The 13,395-nt window shown below is 55.0% G+C and overlaps 2 protein-coding genes across 2 annotated transcripts; both read left to right on the plus strand.

The window, feature by feature from the left end:
- Positions 1-505: 505 nt before the first annotated feature.
- Positions 506-3,695, plus strand: HOXD13 (homeobox D13). The gene is made up of 2 exons (XM_004267342.3): positions 506-1,442; positions 2,231-3,695. The coding sequence occupies exons 1-2, from the start codon at positions 671-673 to the stop codon at positions 2,479-2,481; spliced, it is 1,023 nt and encodes a 340-aa protein (XP_004267390.2). The 5' UTR covers positions 506-670; the 3' UTR covers positions 2,482-3,695.
- Positions 3,696-7,629: 3,934 nt separating this feature from the next.
- Positions 7,630-8,714, plus strand: HOXD12 (homeobox D12). Its single transcript, XM_004267343.3, has 2 exons — positions 7,630-8,210; positions 8,361-8,714. The coding sequence occupies exons 1-2, from the start codon at positions 7,637-7,639 to the stop codon at positions 8,597-8,599; spliced, it is 813 nt and encodes a 270-aa protein (XP_004267391.1). The 5' UTR covers positions 7,630-7,636; the 3' UTR covers positions 8,600-8,714.
- The last annotated feature ends 4,681 nt before the right edge of the window (positions 8,715-13,395 follow it).

Consider the following 13,395-nt stretch of genomic DNA (forward strand, 5'->3'; position numbering starts at 1 on the left):
GGTTTGGGGTCTAGGTCAGCTAATCCGAGGAATTAAACAACAGGATCAAAAATCAGTCTGTTTTCACATCATTCTGATCATCCCTGTCCTTCTCCTTCATTTAGCTGTGCAGCTCAGGGAGCCAAGGAGAGGTGGCAAAAACTGCCGTGGCCGAGACAAGGCGCAGGCCTCGGCGCCCGCCTCAGTCGCAGACGGGGCCTAGGATGGGCGGTCGCGCAATCAGCTCGTGGGGGTGGCTGCGGCGCAAACGCCTGGGTCCGGGGGAGGCGGGAAGGGGCGGTGGGCTGCGCAAGGGCTGGGGAGGAGTAGGGGCCGGAGTGGGTGGGTCCAAGGGGCCGGGGCCCGGAGCCAGGCTGTCCCGCGCCCCCACCCCCACGTGGCCCTGCGCAGCCAATGGCACGGCCCCGAGGGGGAGCCCTCGGGGAGGGAGGCGGCCCCCCGACCGGCTCAGGCCCCCTCCCAACCTGAACTTCGTTTTTATAAACGTCCCGCGATGAGCTAACCTGTTGGAGGGCGGGCTGGCGGGCGGGCGGGAGGCTCGCAGAGGGAGAGAGGGCGAGAGGAAGAGGGCGGGAGCGAGAGAACGAGAGAGAAAGGAGAGGAGGGAGGAGGCGCGTCGCGCCATGGGGTCGTGCACGGGGCCGGGGCCGGGGCCGGGCCAGGCCGGGCCATGAGCCGCGCCGGGAGCTGGGACATGGACGGGCTGCGGGCGGACGGCGGGGCCGCCGGGGCGGCCCCGGCCTCCTCCTCCTCCTCCTCCGTGGCGGCAGCGGCGCCGGGCCAGTGTCGCGGCTTCCTCTCGGCGCCAGTGTTCGCCGGGACACACTCCGGACGCGCGGCAGCGGCGGCGGCGGCGGCGGCGGCGGCGGCGGCGGCGGCCTCTGGCTTCGCGTACCCGGGGACCACTGAGCGCGCGGGTTCCGCCTCGTCGTCGTCATCTTCGGCTGTGGTCGCGGCGCGCCCGGAGGCTTCCTCCGCTAAAGAGTGCCCGGCGCCCGGCGCGGCCGCTGCAGCGCCCCCGGGCGCCCCGGCCCTGGGCTACGGCTACCACTTCGGTAACGGCTACTATAGCTGCCGCATGTCGCACGGCGTGGGCTTACAGCAGAATGCTCTCAAGTCGTCGCCGCACGCTTCGCTGGGAGGCTTCCCGGTGGAGAAGTACATGGACGTGTCGGGCCTGGCAAGCAGCAGCGTACCGGCCAACGAGGTGCCCGCGCGAGCCAAGGAGGTGTCCTTCTACCAGGGCTACACGAGCCCCTACCAGCATGTGCCCGGCTACATCGACATGGTGTCTACCTTCGGCTCCGGGGAGCCTCGGCACGAGGCATACATCTCCATGGAGGGCTACCAGTCCTGGACGCTGGCCAACGGGTGGAACAGCCAGGTGTACTGCGCCAAGGACCAGCCACAGGGCTCCCACTTTTGGAAATCATCCTTCCCAGGTAGGGACGTTGGGAAAAGGGGCAGGACAAGAGGGAGAGATGCAGGGAGGGAGGGAGAGGAAGAGAGAAAAGAAGGAAAAGAATGGACTGGGAGTCTATGCCCCTGCTTGGGAGTTGGGCACCTATCCTCCTCCCCCCAACCATGGTTAACTCAGTGGAGCAGTCGGCCCCGTTTGTGTGAAATCTGTAAATTCATCCTTTGATTTAAATTGCCTCTCTCACAACCCTTTTCTGCCTGTGTGCGGGCATAGGCCTATTTTTCTCCTAAAGTTGAAGGTCTTTGCTGCCCTTTGCTCAGGCCTTGGCCCCTCCTCCCCAAAGAGGTGTCACGGAGTTGAGCCCCACTTTTCAAGGACATGAATAACCCAGAGTGACCACTAAAGCTTCCAAGAGCTCACAAGCTCCAAACGCAGGAACACGAAAAGTCAAAGTTTGAACAAACAGCCTAGCTATTTCTTTTTAAGTCTGTGTATGTTTGTGTGTTTGCAACCAGCATTTGCAGAAACTGTCCTTATGAGAGTCCCCAGCAACTACACCATAAAATCTCAGGCTTGTTAAGATGCCGGTTTGAGAAACCATGATGATCCATCATACTGGCCTTCACTTTGAAGTGTAAACAATCTTTCTTTAATAACATGTAAATAATATGTCTGTGTAAATAATAATAAAGTGTAAACAGCCTGTCTTTCTTCATTCTCTGTACCCCCTCCAAGTCTAAACACACAGTCCCCAGCTGGGTGCTCCAGATATCCCGGTCTAATTTTTCCTGTGCTGTTTTTTTATACCAGGGGATGTGGCTCTAAATCAGCCAGACATGTGTGTCTACCGTCGGGGGAGGAAGAAGAGGGTGCCCTACACCAAACTGCAGCTCAAAGAACTGGAGAACGAGTATGCCATTAACAAGTTCATTAACAAGGACAAGCGGCGGCGGATCTCGGCTGCCACGAACCTATCCGAGAGACAAGTGACCATTTGGTTTCAGAACCGAAGAGTGAAAGACAAGAAAATCGTCTCCAAGCTCAAAGATACTGTCTCCTGATGTGGGCCAGATTGGCCACAGAGAGTTTAAATGCTTCCACTTGCCTCCAAAAGACCTTTGGAAAGACTTGAATATGTATTTAATTCCCCCATTCCCCTGCCAGTAATGGCAAATTTTGTGAATTGTTTTTCTCTCTTCCCCTTATCTGGCTCTAAAAGGTTGCTGCCCAACCTGATTTTGTAGTTCTGTTTCTTACTTGTTTATTTTTTATTTTGCTCTTGTCTAGGTTTATTTTTTATGACTTTTTAATGTTCTGTTTCTCCCTCCAGGCCAGTATAAAGGACTTGAAGTATTTTTAAATAATCCCCCCAGATGAATTTCAGAAGTGCCATTTTGATTTTAGGGTTTTATTTTTTTAAATCACTTTTTATGCCTGTTTCCAGCATTTCTTATCTTCATAATCCATTAGGGCAGAATGATTTGCAGTCATTCATATCCTGTGATTGGGTAATTGAATCATTAGCTCTCAGCAGTCTCCCTGAGGCAAATGGAAACAGCTCTGGGCAAGCAGTGTTCTAGGGTCACTGGGAAAGTCTAAAAATAGGAGGCTGGAGGGACTGTGATGGCTTTAAAAGCAGCTACCTTATTAAATAGGGTTTGTATCAATATTGGAGTGAAGACAATCTTTCTGACTTCGGGTCTTTCACTTGCTGTTGTAATTGTTTGTGTTTAATACACCTTGTAGATGTGTGCTTTTATAATCTTTAATTTGGAAATAATGTGTCCTCATGATGCCTTCATTTCTCTAGATGCAGATATTTAAATGGCTGCAATTGGCAGAGTGACCCACGGATGGTATAAATTCATCCCCTCTCCTTGGCCTCCAGTCTGTGGGGCTAGAATTGAGACCATCTCCTCAGTTCCCTGAAAGAGGCTTGAAGCAGTGTGGCCATGGGTGGGAACTTTTATCCAGAACCCAGCGAAGAACTTGACTGTCTGAACAAATGTATTGGGCTCTCGTGGAGCTTTAAGACATCTAACACATGTGGAGCTCTGAAGTCCAGGAAGAAAAAAAATATGTTTCTGAAAGTGATGATAAATAACTACTTCTAAAGTGCTGCATATTTATACAACTGAGAGATTATTTTTGTAGATGCAATGTCTGTGAGCTGAGATACATGGGCAGTGCTTCAGGCATTTAAAAATCACTTTTTTACTCCTAGGGAGATGCAAATAAACAGAACTCTCTTGTTTCTTCTGAGTCTTTATACACTTGTTTTCTTTTTCCAAGCTTGTGTTGCCTCTAGAAACTGGTCTTATTTATTATAAAATCTTGTTATCCTGAATGCTATGGGATTCCCTATAGATGAAGGAAACTCAACACCAGTTCTGGTCTGTAAAACCTCCAGGCTCTCCACTTCCATCACCCCTTCCCTCTCCTTTTCCTGTGCCTTTAAGATAAATAGTGATAACTTTAAATTAGCATATAATTTGTGGTGTCTAAAATTATATTTTTTACCAGACCAGTTCAAAAAAAAATTCCCAATTAAATTCTACTTCTGAAAAAGAAACATTTCAGGCTTATCCCTTATCGCCTTCTCCCGGCAGCCTGCACACAGCAGTTGAAGACTGAAACCATAATTATACACCCTAAACCTCTAGACGCAATTTTTAGGCACTACTTGCTTTCTGAGGGCTTTTTGCCACTCAGGGAAATGGCCGCTGAGGAGCTGGATGCCTCGTCGTTGTTAGCGCCCGGGCGCGATGAATTCAATGGCTGCTAACTTTTGGTATGTGAGTTAAATACAGTTGTGTAAAACCCCACACGATATGTAAACTCTTCTGGCGGTTGGATTCCCCTATGGATCTGCCAGAGAAGGCTCAGAGACCCAAGGTTCGGAGCTACTTTCGTTTTCTCCTCCTCGGCTTGATTTCTTTCGTATCTTGCAACCGACTTCGAGCAGGCAACTTCGTTTTAATTGAGACAGGCCGATAGAGAGACAGAGAGGCAGAAAAAGAAAAGTGACCACGATTCAATCTTTCAAGAAGAAATAACCCCTGAAAATGGGGCCACACCGTCTCGACCTTCCACTTCGGGAAGAGATACTGACATTTTCTCTCTTTTTCTCACAAGACGTGTTTTCATTTGAAACGGGCCTGTTTCCCCTTCTTCTCCATCGTTCCCCCCACCCCCCACCCCCGCCTTCTTTTTTGTAAATTCCAGACTCCAGGGCCGCATCCTATTTCCCAGGTCCATTTCTCAGGTTTCCTGACGTGGATAGGGAGGATTGCCTCGAGGTTTTCCTTTCATCTGTAGTCTGCCGGTCAGTTTTCCCCGCCTAAGAGAAACGGGAGGTTTGCTGAAGATTAAAACTGCGCTCAAACGCTCTCCAGTGGAATTTGAATTGACGGCTAAATCAATAACAGATGAAGACTTTGTTATTTATATGCATTCCTTTTATATTCTGAATTGAGGAGGGAGGAGCGGAGCCGGTCGGTGGTCGGAGGGCTGATAGGGAGGCCCGCGAGGCGAAGGGAGCTTCAGGGAGAGGCCTTTGCTTCGGGTGGAGACTGAAAGGCCGCAGGAAGAGCGCCTCCAAAACCTGGAAGGTTACGAGCGCCGCCGGTGGAGGATCAAGGCCGGTGCGTCTACGCGTGATTCAAGAGGCGAAGGAGGCTTCGGATCCGAGACGTACTGCCACACAAAGGGGCGGCCGCGACGCTTTCCAGTCTCTGGCAGCCCGCTGGGTCCATCTGACTCCGCTGTCCCGGCCAGCTTTGCAGCTACGATCTCCGGCTTTCCGAGACGCTCGACCGCGCCTGACAGCGGGCCTTGACCGCACGAGCTGGCGACCCCAGGCCGGCTGCGCCGCCCTTCACTGTTGATCTTGACCATGCGGCGGCGCCTCACCAGGCGTGGAGCTCGCTCGCCATCTCCTGGGCAGTCAGCGGCATTGGCAGAGCTCGCCGTTTAGCTCCGCAATCAAATCCTCTTTTCCCATTCTCCAGCTCACCAGCAAAGCCTCCCTCCCTCCCTCCCTCCCTCCCTCCTTCTCTCCCTCCCTCCCTCCTTCTCTCCCTCCCTCCCTCCTTCTCTCCCTCCCTCCCTCCTTCTCTCCCTCCCTCCTTCTCTCCCTCCCTCCTTCTCTCCCTCCCTCTCTCCCTCCCTCCTTCTCTCCCTCCCTCCCTCCTTCTCTCCTCCCTCCCTCCCTCCTTCTCTCCTCCCTCCCTCCCTCCTTCTCTCCCTCCCTCTCTCCCTCCCTCCCTCCCTGTCCCCGTCCCCAGCTGCCAGCTCCACGGTACAACTTTGTCTGCTGGATCTCGGAAATTATAAACCCAGGCGATGAGGTGGGGGCGGCTGGGCATCATCTGAGCCAGAGAAAGGGAGTCTAGTTGTTCTAGTCTTTTCTATTTCTCTTTTAATTCCTTTACATCTCTAGTCCCATAGGGCAAACCGCAGCTATGCGGCTGCCAAAACGTCCGAAGAAGACACACCTGGACCTGGCAATACCGGAGAATCGTTGTATAGTACTGAGGTAGGAAGAGAGAAGACTGCAGGGACCCGTTGGAGCTGGAGCTTTCAGACCTAGGGAGGCTGTAACTCCTCGAAACAGGGCGAGTTTCCCAAAATGAGAGCCTAGGTTCCCTAAGTCCCTAGGAACTGAGGTTGCAGCTTGCGCCTACACCCCGCGCCCCTCCCGCCCCCCCATGAAAGGACAGGGAATGGAATACGTCTCTGTTTCTGAGCTCCTAAAGAAACTCCGACAGAGCCCTGAGGAGCCCAGACTTGCCCAACCCCTACCCCTACCCCCACCCGCACCCCCTACCCCCGCCCTAGAGCAAGAAGAAGAGGCCGACTGTGTTCCCCAGAGCCGCCCAGTTGGTCGCCATAACTCACACAATAAAGTCGCAGCGCGCTGGTCAGCCTTGCCCTCCGGCGGCGCCTGTGTGGTCTCCGTGCCGGAGCTGGCGGTCTAACCAATTCCAGGTTGGCTCGGGGACCGCGAGGCAGGCTGCAAGCTGGGGCGGGCGCCAGTCACGGGGTAGCTAGGGGTCTTGGGACCGGAGGCAGGAAAGGAGGATCCTTAACCCTCCGGGAGGAGCCGTGCCGGGGACTGCCACATTGCTCCCAGCGAGGGAGCGGTGCCGCCCGCCACCCTGTTCGCCAGACCTCCGAACCCGCCAGCGGCCCGTGCGCCCCTGGAGGCGCTGAGCAGAGGAACGCTGCTAGTCCGCTGCCTCGGTGTGCCCCGCTGTTCCCGGCCGGTGGCTCTGGCTTTTCTGTTCTTCCACATCAGATCAGGGGAGCTCGTCCTGCACGCCACGGAGTGGATTAACACCTTGGAGTTCTGGTTTGAAGGGCTGCAGTCTCCAAGGTGACTGCTGGCGATTAAAAGAATGTAGCCTTTGGCCACGACTGGCCAATCAAGCTGTCTGGGTCCCCAGGCCAGCATTCTCCATGGACCTGGATGGTGACTTTCTTAGGAGCAGAGGACTGGACCATGGAGAAGCACACCAGAAGTGATGTGAATCCTCCTTCCTGGGCGCCAAACTTAGGCAGAATTTGTGATGCATTCCTCTTCTATCAGCAAACTATGCCTGCGGCCGGGGACCTAGGGCTCAGGCAGCGCTGGGTCTTCACTGCCAGATCATGCGTGCAGAGTCCAGTCCAGAGGGATGAGGTGGGGAGGGACGGGGTAGGAGTAGCTTTGCTCAGGCCTAGCGACAGAGTTAATGGCCCCACCAGACCAAGGGCTCTCTGGACAAGCCAAGAAGTGCACCGTACTGGAAAAGGCCTCAGCTGCGAGTTAAAGCTGGTAGAAGCAAGCCTGGCCCATGCAGCCAGCGGAAAATGGGAGTGCAAAGCCAGTGAAGACCAAGAAGGACCCCAAGGGACCTTGAGGCAAATGCACCCGATGCCCAATGCCCCCAGCTGCTGAACTCAGCCTGGAAACTCGAAGAGGCTTCACCTTTGCTCAACATGCCTTAGCTCTGCTTGGCAGCCTAGTCATTCGCCATCGAATATTGCGGGTGTTATCATAATACCCTGAATGGGGGGGGAGGGGAGAAACGGGTCGGGGGATGTAGGCGGTGCTGAAATGACCGGCTTTGAAGAACCTGCAGGCAAAGTTTCGTCCAATCGTCTGAGCCTGTCCTCTTATTCCCGGTTGTAACTAAATACTGCTGCAAGCGCAGCCCAAGCCCTTTGTTGGAGATGTGTGAGCGCAGTCTCTACAGAGCGGGCTATGTGGGCTCGCTTCTGAATCTACAGTCGCCCGACTCCTTCTACTTTTCCAACCTGCGGCCGAATGGCGGCCAGTTGGCCGCCCTTCCCTCCATCTCATACCCGCGCGGCGCGCTGCCCTGGGCCACCACGCCCGCCTCCTGCGCCCCAGCGCAGCCTGCCGGTGCCACCACCTTCGGCAGCTTTTCCCAGCCCTACCTGGCTGGCTCTGGGCCTCTTGGCCTGCAGCCCCTGGGCGCCAAGGACGGATCCGAAGAACAGGCCAAGTTTTATACTCCCGACGCGGCCGCCGGGCCGGAGGAGCGTGGTCGTGCGCGGCCTCCCTTCATCCCGGAGTCTAGCCTGGCCCCCGCGGCCGCTGCTCTCAAAGCGGTCAAGTACGACTACGCGGGTGTGGGCCGCGTCGCGCCGGGCTCTTCGGCCCTTCTCGAGGGGACACCCTGCTCCTCCGGCTTCAAGGACGAGACCAAGGGCCCGCTCAACTTGAACATGACAGTGCAGGCGGCGGGCGTCGCCTCCTGCCTGCAACCTTCGCTGCCCGACGGTAAAGGGTGGCCACGCTCCGCGAGCAACGCTCCCCGGGCCGGGGTGGGAGGTGGGGTGCAGGGGAGAGTGTGTAGAGGGAGGGAGCCGCCAGGGGCGGGCAGGCAACCAGGAGCGGGCCGGGCTGATTTGGGTTGGGGCTGTGTTGCAGGCCTGCCGTGGGGGGCGGCCCCGGGGAGGGCCCGCAAGAAGCGGAAACCCTACACTAAGCAGCAGATTGCGGAGCTGGAGAACGAATTCCTTCTCAACGAATTCATCAACCGGCAGAAGCGCAAGGAATTGTCCAATAGGCTGAACCTCAGCGACCAGCAAGTCAAAATCTGGTTCCAGAACCGGCGTATGAAGAAGAAGCGCGTGGTGCTGCGCGAGCAGGCGCTGGCGCTATACTAGCTCCCGGCGTGGCCCTGGCCGGGCCGGGCTGGGCCTGCCTTTTTTCACCGAGGCCTGGCGTGAAGGAAGTGAGGGGATAGGGCTTTTCCTTCTGCTCCTTCTCCGCTGGTTCCAGGTACCCTCCCGCTCAGACAGCAGCTCCAGAAGCCTGCAGGAGATATGTTTGGAGACCTGGCCGGTTGAGCATCCACCCTTTCCCCTTTCTCAGAGAAGCCTGCAGAAGTTGCAGCACAACCTTGGCCTTGAGGCTTCCAGAATGGGGGTCTGGAGTCATCGGTCCTAACTCTTAGCGGGGGGCATTATTATACCCAGGGCTCACTCTAGTGTCCTTGTACTTGGATTTCTGCTTCCACCTGATTAGTCTTCTTTCCCCCCACCCCTCCCCAGCCCTTTCTGCATCTAGCAGGCACCTAACTAGAGCTCAGAGTGGAACTGAATTTAGGTAGAACTCCCGGGCAGATTAGAAAGGGCTGAGGGCACAGTTTTGTCTCTTTGCAGCCAAAGTCCCTTGTGGCAAAGCCAGAATCTCGACTTTGGAGGAGGGAAAGGGCGCCGTCCCCCTCCTGTATGCCCTGGCTGTTTTGGGAGGACAATAGCCATCCTAGACCTTCAGACTTCAGGAGGAAAAGGGAGTAAGGGCATGTTGGCCAAACTCCAGAGACACCTCAGAGTCCGGCTGGACTGACCCCTCCGGCTGGCTGGGCTGAATGGATTGGATAGGTCCTTCCCGTGGATGGGATGAGGGAGGCTGGGGCTCCACAGCAAACTGCAGCTTCCAGAACAGACTGGTAAAATCCCCCTCCTTCTTCCACCTCCTCACACATGCCCAATGCAGAGCCCTTCACTCTGCAACTGGACCCCCAGAGCTGAGCTCTGGTGAGGAGAGCTGCTAGTTCGCTTTGAGGCTGGGCTGCACTCGGAGGAGGGGGAAATATCTGGGGGGAGGATAAGGGAGTGAGCCAGGAAGGGGGGTGTCCTACCTTCCGACTGTAAATATGGCTTTCCTGTCGAGGTAGGCAAAGGTGTCGACTTGTCTGTCTTTCTTGAATTGCGGTAATGGACCACCACAGGGAGAGGTGAAGTCTCATCTCCCCCACCAGTCAACAGTCAGGAGGGCTAGGAAGGAGGCCCTTCAGATCCTCAGCCCCTTCTCTGCTCTAGACCGAGTAGAGAGAAGCAGAAGTTCCCCTCTCATCACTCTCTCCACCGCCCACCGGCCCCACCAGGGGCCCTGCCACTGTGCTCCTTCTGAGGCCATGTCTGACCGGCTCCAGCAGAGCCTTAGAGACCCTGGGCCCTGCCTGGCTTCCTTTGTGGAGACTGAGGTTGCTGAATGCCAGATAGAGATGTCCTGGGTATGCTGGAGTGTCCTGCCTTAGCTTCAGGGAACGCAAGGGCCCCCCAAGCTCCTTCTACCATCTCTGCCCCTTTTCTGTCTCCTTCAGAGAAGTAGCACCCTGCCCCAACTCCTAGCAAGATGCCCAACAGCCAAAGAGTTGAAGATTCCTTACCAAAGTATGATGATGATTTATTTTCGGTGGAGGACCAGGCACCTCATGGGGAGTCCTAAGCCTCATCCCAACTGACCTCAGTTGACGTTTAGATGAATTGCATTTTCTCTGCTATCTAATAGTTTTCTTGCATGTTTTGTTTTGTTTTGATTTTGTCAAAAACAATAGCGTGTATATATCAGACATACAGAAATGTTTTGAGTGGAAATAAATATCCAAGTCCCAGTCATGCTGTCGTGGGACTGATGTCGATTTTTCAAAACGTTTCAGATTCCCTTCTAATGTTTTTCAGGCCACCAAATTCACTTTTCTTTCCTGGTTGCGGCTTCACTATGGGTGCTGACTGTTCATTAAAGGAGAAAATGGCTTCCAAGTCAGTGAGGAAATGGTGTATAAAAGCCTATAAACAAAATGTGTATAAAACATCCAAGGTGGGGGAACCGTGAGCAGATTTCAGCGTGTCTCACACACTAAGCGAACCCTCGGCTTGTTGCTGGCTGGAGCTTCCACATTTTGCCTAAATTCTCAAACTTTGAAGCTTGCTGTTCAGGGGGCTGCCAAGATATGTTCCTCGGGTTTCAATACAAAACATCTCTCCCTGCCATGTTTCTGGGTCAGCCTTCTTGTGGGCAGGCAACGCCCTGTGGAAATCCTCCACACTGGCACCTCTGCCTGAAACCCAGCAGACTCCCTTGGGAAACGTGGCCTCTGCACCCCCTAGGCTTTCAGAGCCTCTATCTCAGGCCAGGAAAGCCAGGGCCTGCTTGGTATTCACCGAGCTCTTGCAGATCCCAGCTCCCAGCTAGCTCAGTGATGGAAACTAAAGAATTGCTAGCTTTTAGTAAGTGGGAGAATTAGCAAAACCGTTAAGTCTCTAATTCCGAGCGTTCAGTGGTTCCAACTCCCCTTCCCTGAAGCTAATTTGATGAAATATATTTTAAACAGCTCCTAAAACAAACAAACAACAACAACAACAAAAAAAACAGGAATAAAGGAAACAAGAAGCTGCCGAGGGAGGCCCTATCATTAGAAATGTTTCCCCGCCTGGTGGGGCTCAGGGAGGTGATGGTACCAGAACTGAGTTTCTCTGAGTCCCAGAAGGTTTGCCCCCTTCAAGATAGCTGAACAAAGGCAGAGGCCACACTCAGACCTCAGGTCTGGAGGGCTGGGTAAAGGACCAGGGAACCAGACTTAGACCCAGGCCTAAGACAACACAGGGAGACCATTTTTTTGCAATATATACCATCAAATCATTGTGTTCTTTTTTCTGTAGCCTGGGATGTAGGGTGGGAGGAGATATTCATGGAGACCACTCCCCAAAGAGATTGAAATTATTCTAAGTGTAAAATCTTGTCTGTTAATTGGAGCTTCAGCAGTGTTTTTCGAATCCATCCTTTCTACTGATCCATACGAATACAAAGGTGGTGGTGTCCTCTCTCCCTTCCTAACCAAAGTCCTGGCAGAGATTTGGAACCACCATGAAATTTGAAAGAAATAAATACCCGAGAGAAATGCTGAAATCGAAGTGTTTAACATTCCCTCGCACAAAGACAAATGCGTCCTCCGAAATGCTGCAGTCCAGGCAGGCCTCTTGACCAAGGAAAAGGTTTTTAAATGAGAAAAAACGGCTTGGTCTGGCATTCAATCGGATGCGAGCTCAGAGGGCCGACCAGGAGACGCTTTTAAGGCCTGGGGGCTCTCCCCTCGGGAGGCGGGCTGGGGAGGCTTCCGGGAGGCGGGCGGGCGGAGGAGAAATCCAGAACCGTTGTAAATATTCATGTCTGTGGAGGTGGAGGGAGGGTGTGCCCCTTCATCCCGCCTCTCCCAGCTGCATCCACCCCCCGTTAGTGGGGAGGGGGGGCTCGATGCCTGTCCGACCGTCCTTGGACAAAGGTAATCTCCCCACATTTTTGTTCTTCAATCACTTGACTTAAGGAGCCCATTCCGAAGGCTCTGCAGGGAAGGGACTGGCTCTGGGTGCTTTCTCCGCGTTTCTCCTCTTCTTTCGTTTCCTAAAAGAGCATAAATAATTAAAGTTTGGCAGGGAGGAAAAGCTTTCTTGCAGAACTGTAGTGGCAATAAATGAAATGACTCAGAATCCCTTCCCCAGTCAGCTTTTACGAGAGCTGCCAGACAGTGTCTGTTCACGTTCTCCAGATACCACGGGCGCCCTGACAAAGTTAAGGTCAAGTTAGTGTCTTATCTTGGGTGGCTCGAAATTACCGCATCGTGTCCGGGCGCCGCGCGGAAAGCTACCGCTCGCGGAGCTGCTGGCTGTGCCCGGAGGGTCCGGTGCGCTCCCTGCGCTTCGAGTGGGGCCGCGCAGGCAAAGACAAGGCCACAGCTCTGGGATCTTCACGGTAGGTTCTCGAGCGGGACGCGCGGGTCGGGAAGCTGCGGTTTTCGGGGAAAGGATGGAGGAAAAAGCTGGGGCCAAAGGGCGAAGCGGACTGGGCCCAGAACGAAAGCCTTGGCTTGGGGGTGGGGGTGGGGGCCCGTGCTAACGCGCAGAGAGGGGCCAGCCGCCCCTTTCCCTCTGCACCCGCGCGCCGCTGCAGATGGCGCACCCTCCCCCGCCAAAGCACGGTTCCAGCCCGAGCGCCGTCGCCATGTCGTTGAACTTGAATGGTTCGTCCTCCCCCACTTCCCTCTTTAGCGGTCAGCAGGCTCCACTTTGGGGGCAGCGGGCTGCCTGCGCCCCACCCGTGCAGAGAGAAGGTACCAGAATCTTGCGCACTTGCAGACACATAAAGACCCAGCCGGGGGCCCCTGCGGTCCCTGCCCTGGGTCCTGAGCAGCCTCTTGGCTTGTGTTTAGTGTCCGGGGAGCCATTTTAGGAGACAGATCCAGGGGCGTCGACTACGAGCCCGAAAGGGAGAGAGGCTTGGGCCGCGGATGGAGATGGGCAGGCAGATAAGTGTGCCGGCGGGCTGGGCTAAGGAGAAGGGGGCGAGCTGGAATCAGGGCGAGAGTGCCAGCTGCGTGGAAGGTGCACACAGGGTGGGCAGTTCTGGGGGGGGGGCTTCTTGCCCTCCAGTCCCACCGACCTGTTTGCACAGTGTTCTGAGAGAAGCTGAGATGGGAGGGGGGCGGAGAAGAGAGAGTGGGAGGGAGAATGCGGAGGGAGGAGAAAAAAGAGGAAGGGGGGAAACATTGGCCAGAAAATAGATATGAGCTCTGATCACCCGCCTTTTTTCTGTCTGTCGGCATGGTGGGCAGAGCTCACGGCACCGGCACTGCAGCGGCCGGGGCCAGGGTGGGAACCGTCTTCACAACCTGCACTGC

This window comes from Orcinus orca, chromosome 7 (genome assembly GCF_937001465.1).
Source record: "Orcinus orca chromosome 7, mOrcOrc1.1, whole genome shotgun sequence".
NCBI lineage: Eukaryota > Metazoa > Chordata > Mammalia > Artiodactyla > Delphinidae > Orcinus > Orcinus orca.

Excerpts from the sequence above, each read along its gene's own strand:
- HOXD13 (XM_004267342.3), top strand. The coding sequence starts at position 671 with ATGAGCCGCGCCGGGAGCTGGGACATGGACGGGCTGCGGGCGGACGGC. Across the intron at positions 1,443-2,230 it reads TTGGAAATCATCCTTCCCAG|GGGATGTGGCTCTAAATCAG; the intron begins GTAGGGACGTTG and ends TTTTTATACCAG.
- HOXD12 (XM_004267343.3), top strand. The coding sequence starts at position 7,637 with ATGTGTGAGCGCAGTCTCTACAGAGCGGGCTATGTGGGCTCGCTTCTG. Across the intron at positions 8,211-8,360 it reads GCAACCTTCGCTGCCCGACG|GCCTGCCGTGGGGGGCGGCC; the intron begins GTAAAGGGTGGC and ends GCTGTGTTGCAG.